At 45.9% G+C, this 9,671-nt stretch overlaps 1 protein-coding gene across 2 annotated transcripts in view; it reads right to left on the reverse strand.

The window, feature by feature from the left end:
• Positions 1 to 642: 642 nt before the first annotated feature.
• Tcaf2 (TRPM8 channel-associated factor 2) overlaps positions 643 to 9,671 on the reverse strand; it is an 18,468-nt gene continuing 9,439 nt past the window's right edge. For both annotated transcript variants that reach the window (XM_013504665.1, XM_013504666.1), the window contains exons 3-8: positions 8,019 to 9,010; positions 7,625 to 7,722; positions 6,424 to 6,637; positions 5,788 to 6,027; positions 4,628 to 4,965; positions 643 to 2,166 (exon numbers count right to left, since the gene is read on the reverse strand). In XM_013504665.1, coding sequence (XP_013360119.1) covers positions 1,912 to 2,166; positions 4,628 to 4,965; positions 5,788 to 6,027; positions 6,424 to 6,637; positions 7,625 to 7,722; positions 8,019 to 9,010 — 2,137 coding nt within the window. In that variant the 3' untranslated portion in view covers positions 643 to 1,911. The remainder of the gene's footprint in view (positions 2,167 to 4,627; positions 4,966 to 5,787; positions 6,028 to 6,423; positions 6,638 to 7,624; positions 7,723 to 8,018; positions 9,011 to 9,671) is intronic.

The raw sequence follows: 9,671 nt of genomic DNA on the forward strand, positions 1-9,671 counted from the left end.
TGCATGTCTATATCTGTTTTCATGAGAAGCCACTTTGGAGGTATCAATATGTAATACAACCACCATTGTTAATTCCCTACCACTTTGTTTGTAACTCTGTATTGTCTGTATTGTGCTTGTGATATGTTGTAAAATGTTGTATGTCTGTTAATGTTTCCCTCCTTTTATCTTTAAAATAAAAAAAAAATTAAAAAAAAACAATTAATCTGCCTATAGGCAAAGTTTAGAAGGGATCTGACCTAAAGATATAGGATGACAAAGGAGACCCATACAAAATAAAGATCCATCTCTACCTTATTTTTAGTTACTTTTGGTATTTCAAGGCCCACATGCAGAGTCATTATTTTTTGCTTTAGGAAAAAGAACTTTTTAATCCTTGACTGCCTCAAAAGGAAGTACACATCATGTAAGATTTTTTGTTGTTTTTGCTTTCAGTACTGAGGATTGAACCCTGGGCCTTCACAGTGAGCTACATCCCCAACCCATTTACATTGTGAATTTCTTTTGAGACAGGGTTTTGCTAAGTTACTAAGTTGTCTAAACTTGTGATACTCCTGATTCAGCCTTCCAACATGCTGGGATTATAGCTATGTGTCATTCAAGCTGCAAATCATTTTTAATCAGCAACAGGTAAAGAGCCAAGAAGTTTTTCTGTCCTTTTATGGTGGTCTCTGTCAAAATAAACCCAAAAGACCAAAGCCTAATAGCTTTAGAACATTCAGTTTGAGTATACACCATTCTAGTTTTACCTGAGAATCCTTCCAGAGATGAGAAAAAAAAATGTCAGTTGGGCTAGGACACCAGCAAGTACGGTGGTAGCTTGGTTCATGAACTTAATTTGCTCCATGATTCTGGTGAAGATGGCCACATTCATGTTTGTGTGGGAAAGATAGCCTTGGTCATTTTTGTCACTTGATGCTGAGGTCACAGACAGAAGCAAAATTTTGCCCAGGGCTCTGTTGGTTACATCAGCCTGTCTCTTTTGCTATTAAAAATTTATCAAAACATAAGAATTGGATGACTTGATCAGGGATAGGAGCAGAGAGCGAGTGAAAATGTATGACTACCCAAGGCCTTTACTGACGAACTACTGATGAAAAATAGAAACCTCAGGAGGGCAGTATAAAGCCCAGCACTTTACTGGATGAATATGACAGCAAAGCCAGTTTCTAGTTAGGTATAATAGTATTAGAAAAGAAAGCACAAAGGCACATTCCTGAGAACCTTGGTTCCATTTTTGTCTTTATGACCTTGACCATCATCCCAAAGGCAGGTTGCAAAGAAGAGAGGCAGATTAGGGCTTGGCAAATTGGCTGTGGGCATGACCTGACAGTGATGGAGATCTGGGAAATGTGTAGAAAAATAATTCCCAAAGCTCCACTCCTGGGACCAATCAGAGAACGCTATCTCCAGTTCTTCTCATGAGAACTCAAGCAGGTTTTTGACAGGATGGCCTAGAATCAGTGATGGCAAATCTTTTAGAGCTTTCAGTGACACAAACAGCCCACTGCTGCATGTGTGTCATAGCTTCATCTCCACTGGTGAGATCAGCCTGAAGAGTGGGAGATGCGAAAGATGGCTACTATTAACTTTGAGTCCACTGGGCTCTCTCTTGCATAATGGTCTGCACTCACCTGTAGGGTGGCCTTTTTTCCCTAATTTTAACTGGCCCGTTCTTGCTCTGCAGACTGTGTTTGTTTTCCTATCTTTGATAAATGTAAAATTTCACTACATTTCATGCTTACGTTGTCCAATTCTTTGTTCAAGGCAAGAAGAACCTAGAACAAAACCTGAGGAACCCCAGAATCTGACAACAGTGAGATGTCAGCTCAAGCCTCGGATTATCTCAAGCCAGGTCACAGTGGCGGACTAGCTGTGGGATCTTTTCTCTTCTCCCTTCATACCCGCCCTTTATTCCTTGGAATCCATGTAGGCTCTCATGGGGTGTTCCTCCCAAGAGGGAAGGCAGGACAGGCTCTCAGCCACTTTCTTCTGGACAGGCCAGCCCCAGGACTGAAAGAAAGGCACCAGATTCTTCTGCACTGCTTCCGAGAACTTTTTCACCCATAGATTCATCTTGCCATCTTTGTCTTTGGGGAGGCCAGGGAGGGTCTGGTAGTCAGCGAAGAGCTGGGTGAACGGCTCCCACCCAAAAGCCTCCTGGAGCTGAAAGCAGAAGGGAAGAACGAGCTTTCAAATTTGCTAATGTACTTGCAATATGCATACTGGTAAGTATATGTATTTTAGTGAGTAATTTCTTTCCCTTCCTGATTAACTTCACTCCTATTATTTGCCTCTGTCTCTCTACCCTACAACTACATATACATTCACCCTTACTGGTTCACTTCATCTTTTCCCCATCAATCCATATACTCTGAATCTAGTGGTGAGGCTCATGAAAACCTAATGTCTGAAAGAGGTCAGAATTTGATACAGAACAATTACCATTGTCTTTAATTTTTGAGAGAATCCCCAGCTGTTAAGTATTTATCTCAGCATCAGGACAGACTTAAGACTGAATGAGATGAGAATCCCTCACATCCTCCATAGGCAGCCTATTGAGATCCCAAAAGCTAGTGAACGTTCACATTTTCCAGGCAGACCAATAGTCTTTTTAAAAATATCGGTCTCAGGCCTCCCGGTATCTGCAAGGTACTATATTATTGTGTGGAACACTGCTTTGGGGGAAAAGGAGAGAATCAGAAATGTCTTGAGGATCTCAAATGGTGTGACCCTACTTCAGAGAGGAACATTACAGAACTTTTGAACTAGCAGAAATCTGAGTTTCCAGACCCCACCCATTCTTTTGAAGATGAGAAAGTAATATATCTAAATCTGGGATACGAAGGCCCAAAGACAGATCAAATGTGATAGCAAGCATCCCTCAGAATCTCAGGGGCTCATGACCCTGCTCACTTGCTATTGCTGCACTGGTTTCTGGCAGTTTATTAATCAATGCAACAAATTAAACATTTATTAAATATATCACATTCATGAGTCGTCTGCCACGTGCCAAATGCTGTGTCAGGCAAGAAATGATGCAGTGGCCTTGTCCCTCTAGGGGATACAGGTCAGCGGGAGGGACAGAGTTGTAAACAGATAAATGGCTAAAACGGTGGGTTTGCCAAGGAGATGATGTCCAGGAAATGGACAACAGAGCTGAACTTTGACAGGTGACTTGGTAGGTAGGCGACAAGGTGTTCAAGCATGTTTCAGCAGTAGGAGGGACGCGTGGAAAGCTCAGAAGCTCAAACAGTCAGATGCACTCATAACTGTAAGCAGTTCAGTGCACTGGAGGGAAATACGGGCAGAGGAAATCAGAAAATATAAAGATGGCATGTTGGCAAAAAGTCCTTCTATACCTTGTCAAGCAGCTTCTAACTTATCCTGTACGTGAAAAAGAATAATGTAAGACTTTTAAAGATGGAAACTTAACTTTCTTTGGGGAGTGGTGTGGAAGAAGGATTTGGAGGATCAAGGCAAAATACTGGGACAACTTAGGAGGAAGCAGGTGGATGAGACCAAGAGGGGAGTAAGTAGAGCCTGAGCTAAGGCAACAGCACCAGGAGCGTGGGTGCAGGAAGGTGCTTATGTCTTAAAACTGGGTCTCCAAGATGTTAGTGAGTCTCTCCATAGCCCTTGTGAACTGAGGCGCAGGGCTTTATAGCAAGAGGGAAAGCCGACAGGGCAGAGTTAGGGCTTTGACCTACACCTCAGTGCAAATCTACCCTCCGGTTCTGCTGCCCTGAGGACCATCAGGCCGGTTATGTGCAAAGGTGAGGACTGGTGTAGTCCAGTTACTCACTGACTGGGACCATCTCACATTTGCTCTTCAGAAACTAGTGACAGGGAAAGCATCAAAAAGGGGCATGGAAGCACAAAAGCCTGGGACTTGCTATTCCCTCCAGATTTCAAGTTCTAGGTCCGTCGCTTCAATAGGTGATATTGGACAGGCTGCTTAAGTTCTTTAATTAGCAGGAGCCTCCGTGTAAAGAGGCCATACGACACCTATCGATGGGGTTGTAGTAGACACCACAGGAAATGTGACAGAGCGAATAGCTTTGACAGCTCAAACACATTCAAAGTGAAAGCAAGATCTGGGGAGGGAGACCGGGATTTAGTTTAGCTGTCACAGGAAGTAGACGTGCTTAGTAACTTTGGTGTTCTCCTTATCCCTTTCATTGGTTATTTATTTTAAAAATATTTTTGGTTCAAGTGGAGTGACGGAAGCCTGAGAACCCTGTGAGCAGGCTTATCTCCCACAATGTCTTTTTATAATGCAATTGTCCTGCAGACATGTCCCTGCATTATAAAGGGAAGTAACACTCATTTGACCCAAAAAACTAAGGTGAATAAAAACAAAGCAAAGACGATGGAACACTTATTAGGGGACCAAAGACAAAACCAGTGAATGGAACAGTTGTGATTCAATCTCAGAGCTTCTGCTTTTAACCAATAGGCTATATAGTATAGATTTCATTTGTTCTTACAATGCAAAATCCCATGCCCAGGGAGGTGGTAATCCCAGGCTGGAGAGGTTACAAAGTAATTGGAGAGTGCCTATGAATATGGGTGCTCCTGACCGCAAGGTCTGGGAGGCTGTCCCTCCTGAATTTCTGCTCTGTACCTGTAGATATGTTTCCAGAGCTGTCCACACGTTCCAGTCACACAAAGGCGCTCCCTTTTGCACATGCGCTTTGATCCTCTTCTTTCGTTCTGGAGGGCTCAGGGCGGGATGGGCCCGCGCCCTGGGAATACCCAGGACTGTCTCATGCACGTAGACTGACCAGAGGTTGCAGGTGGCCTCTGTGGTGTGTGGCGGGAACTCCCACCCGGGCCGCTGCTGGTTGTGGCCCAGCTCGTGGATGGCTCCCCACAGCCCTCTGCTTCTCATGCCCGTCTCATTAATGAGCTCCTGTGCAGACTGCAGGTGGCACATGATGGGGTACCCCGAGTGCATCCAGCCTAGAAACACAGAGGGAGAGATGGAGCACAAAGCTTGGAGCCACCTCAACCTCCTCTCTTTCCTGTTCTCCACTGTGGAACTTTTCCTCATCATTCTAGTTGGCCCCCTAATTCCAGGATCTCTGTGCTGGCTGAAAAGTCAATGGCTTTCCTGCAATACTTGCTCCCCTTCCAGTCTCTGCCATCTGAGCTGTACACTTCTCATTCTGGCCTTGAAGAATGCAGACACGCTTTACACAGTCATCCCTGTTGGAATCCAATGCTTGTGAGTTTCCTTGTGTGTGAGTTTGACACGATGCCCTGTACCTGGATCCGCAATCTGGGAAGCTTAGATAACATCAGATTTTCTTCTCCCATGAAACCCATGTTCTCCAGATTTACAATCTATGAAATAGAAGAATAGTAGGGTCCCTGAGTGGGAACCATCATTTCTGATTTCTCCATGTCCATCTTTTCACTAAAGCACTCGGTACTTAACACAAACCTCTTTACTTATTTGCCCTCCTCGCTTTCAACTCTGATTTATGTTTCAGGGGGATGGCTCCTTTTGTACAGTCTCCTTGAAATGACCCTTACTGATAACTGTGAACTCTCAGAACTAATTTTCTGAGATTGTTCTAACATCTTGTGAAATCTCGCCTTGTAGGCATCAATGATTTTCCTTTCACCTGTAAACATTTCATCCCTATCATAGTCACTATCTTTCACGTCCTTCTTCCCTCACTTATAAAATTATGCTTCAAATATCTTGGACATTAAAAGAAAGGCAATATAATAAATACGTGGTATCTCCTAATTAGGAGCATTCCTGGGGAAACCTACCAGCTGAGATCTGCACATCCGCAACAATCCTCTCAGGTCTGTGGAAAGGAAAAGGCTGGGCTGCCAGGCTGGCTATCGCCTGCATCATCTCATCCCAAAGGTGGAGCAGAGGTGCTGGATCTGAGAGGGATTTGAGGTTTGTAGTCGGCACGGTCAGGATGATGTTGTCTGTGGCCAGCTCTCCCCAAGGGGCTGGGTTCCCCTCAATACAGCTTCTCCACTCCTCCTGCGACGTCTTCCCTGGAAATAAACACCATGAAAACTTTCACCCACTTCCCCAATTTTCACGCACTTGATAAACACATTTTGAACTCTAGGAGAACAGCGAAATAATGAACTACCTCCTCACGGGTCTATAGGTTGGGAGAGGAAGGATAAGCTTCCAGACCTCTCTCTCTGATCTGCCCTGAGGTCTCCTTACACACAGAGTGCTTCACACCTCCTGTCTGCACGTCCACTTCGAATAGTTCTTTCTTTTTCATATGAGGACCCTTTTCTCTATCCTTCTCTCCCACAGAGACAAGGGTCTCTGTGATGTGGGGGTGAGACTGCCTATGGGTCGGGGGTGCTAGACACGAAACTCCAATTAGACACACAACTGCAACTCCTTCTTCTTCCAGATTCCAGTTCACTCACCCAGCTTGTAGTACGGGGCAGGCACAGCCCTCTGGAGGGTGACAGGCACAGGACCCAGTTGACTGCCTTTAGGCACGATGATGTAGATCAGGCCACCCCATAGGCAGGAGACCAACCGTTCAGTCTTGTCCATACAGCACCGGTGAGTCACCACAGGGGCTCGGGACAGCTTGCTGGCTGTGGTCAGGTCATCAGTATGGCAGCCAATCTGTATCTGGATGGGGGATTCCACCATGTGTCAGGGATCAAGAGTTCCTATGATGTGGAGATGGGGTTTTGTATGGGCTTGTATGTGTGGAAGGAACTAAATGTGAAACCCAACTTCCCTTTCCCATGAGCAACACATGGCAAACTATGAAAGCGTAGCACTCCAAAGTCATATGGACTAAAAATACATGAAGTCCATGACATTTTTTTTTTGTCAGGGATTTAAGCAACTACAAGTGGGTCTCCATCAGACATGAATTGATGAGATCCCAGGCATAACTCAAGGCTCATACTGAGTAGGGGCTTATGGTGGCTTTTTCCCATGTGGAATCTTGGGGAAAGTGTGGTAATCCCAGTGTTGGGAATGACCCAGTGAATCCTAGACTGCCTCAGCAGGACACAAGGGGACCTGTCTTGGGGCAGCAAAATCTGGCCTGAGAGGCAGAGGACAGGCTCTCTCCCCTCCTGTTTTGCCTGGAATCAGGGTTGCCTTTCCTAGGTTTGATGTAAGTGAGCTCTAGAGAGAATGCTGACACAGAGGGGCCCTAAGTACGGTGGAAGCTGCTATCAGGGTTAAGGAGGCAGAGGCATTTAAATTCTATATGTAGGGCATATTTTTTGTGGGTGATGGGATTAAAAGACCCTTTCGTGTCAGGGCAAAGTACTAGAACCCAGAAGCCTGCGTGCTATCAGTAAAATGGGGGAGAACTGGCATTTAACAGGTGCGGCTCGTCCTCATTTCTGACAGTAGATATAATCACCACAAATGGGAATTGGGAAGCTCAGGATCATGTGCTCTGGGGCTGGCATTGTACCTGGGACTTTCAGTCACTCAGGTCCTATGAAGTTTAGTTGCTTCTACGGTAGAATCTCAGTTGGGCGGCATAATCCCTCCTTGTGCTCCTGGTAGCACTGCTGGGAGCTGGACTGACACAGTGCATGAGAAGGATGTAGCTCTGTGTTTGGGGAAGACACTGGCTGGGTTTGGCCGTACCTTTAAGCCAGCAGAGGCGGCAGTTTCTGACAGGCAGACTTCAACATTTTGTCCTTCTAGGAGGTAGAGCCCAGTGCTTACCCAGGAATCACTGTCACCTGACAAGTCAAAGAGAAAGCTGAGTTCTTTCCCCCCGATTGACTCAAGCCCATGGAGCCTCCCAGGCCCTTCCTCAGGAACAGCTTTTCTATGTTTCACTCCATTCATCTATGCTTCCTGGACTCATCCCTCCTAAACCGTAAGCAGAACCCCAAACCCTATCTTCTTGAAAGTACCTGATAAAGCATAAAGCCAGACTTCCTGAGGGTCAGTACCCACAAGGTCCTGCAAAATGGGCCAATCCCACCTTTCCTATACTCAATGATACTCAGCGTTCTTTCTGCTCCTTCCATACCTGGGTTGGTCCCATTGATCTCCACAGTGATAGGATCTTCAGAAGGATATAGGTCAGAGGAACAGGTCCAAGTGCCAAGCCCCTGGCACAGCTGGGAGCATTCAGTTCCAGAATGTACCAGCTCTGTGGCCAGGCAGAGCATCGTGGCCTCACAGGAATCACTGGCCACTGGGCTTTTGTGGCTCACAGCTGGGAGACCTGACTGTCTCAGCATCTTCCTGAGGAACCGGTGCAAGGATATATAAGCAGGGACTCCCTCTGCATGGATCTGTAGGAAGCCTGCACCATCTACTCTAAGCTTTGCCAAGCAGTTCTTTTCTAAGTTTCCATCTCCATGGTTCAACATAGCCTGAAATTCAGACAGTGCCTTGCGGAAGTGGTAGCTCCTCATCTCAGGAGTGGGAACAGGAAAACAGCCTGGGCTGAGGGTCCGAGGCAGGATGCTGAGGCCAAAGCAGTTGAGGATGACATTGCCAGGAAAACCAGCCAAAGCTGAGAGACCTGGGTTCTGGGAGGCCCACCACCAGGCCTGACCACCAACCAGCAAGCCCCCACCCTCGGCCACAAACTCGTGTAGCTCTTTGGCTTCCTTGGCACTGTACGCAGAGCAGCAGTACACACTCAAGTCCCCGGTCAGATGAGACACCAGGCTGCATTCCAGGCCGTGCTCCAACAGTAGGGGATGCAGATTTTTCAGACTTGTGTTCACCCCAACTTTGCCTGTCTGACCTCTGACTAGCCAGCGCATAGCATTGAACAAAAAATGTCCCAACTTAGGAGCACAAAGCATTCCCTCATGGGCAGCCAGGACCACCCGGCCCTGGCCATAGCGGGCGGCTGCCAAGAAGCAGGCAAGGGAGGCATCAAGTCCCACGGGAAAGGCCAGAGCCCCATGCACCAACAGCTGTGAGGGGACTCCTCCTGTCTTGATGTCCAGCTCAGAGATCCCTTCCAGGAGCTGCTGCTGGTCCTGCTTGAGCTCCTCCCAACACCTGTGAAAGAGATTAGCAATAAAGAGGCTACAGCCAGCTAAGGAGTCCCCACACCAGCTCCATGAATGGAGAAAGATCACATAGTTCAGTTCAGTCTTCTTGTTCTTACTAACATTTGGGATTTCAGCTTGTAGTGCCGCTTATTTGGTCAATTCTAACATATTTTCCACCTTCTTACAAATGATTGCACATCACTGCTTAAAAGGCTGTGCTTGCTGCTCCAGTGATACATAAGATCCTGGCACTTCTTACAACTGTGCTGGTTCACAGATTGGGAGACAGAGGTAGTAGGTCTATCTTCACGTCTTAAAACCCCCATTCTCCAAATGAAGACTTCCAGGAATCCTCCCCATTTAGCCAGCTAAGTATTGAGTATTCTGGCTTGAATTTTATGATTTTTAAGATAATTAGACAGAGAAACAAATTTAGAAAAATTATGTTATTTATACAGAAAGCAATTCTGAACACCAGCCTGCAGTTTCCTAGGGCTACCTCTGTACTAGGGACACATAAGTAAATTATTTCTTGCTATACTTGAAGATTTATACACACACATATCTTTTTCTAATGCACAATGTATATATGTATAGAAATTCCACAGTGTATCAATTAATATGTGTTAATAATTACAATACAAGGTATAATTTAAGAAGTAAAGAAA

This window comes from Chinchilla lanigera, unplaced genomic scaffold (genome assembly GCF_000276665.1).
Source record: "Chinchilla lanigera isolate Chin_1 unplaced genomic scaffold, ChiLan1.0 scaffold00090, whole genome shotgun sequence".
NCBI lineage: Eukaryota > Metazoa > Chordata > Mammalia > Rodentia > Chinchillidae > Chinchilla > Chinchilla lanigera.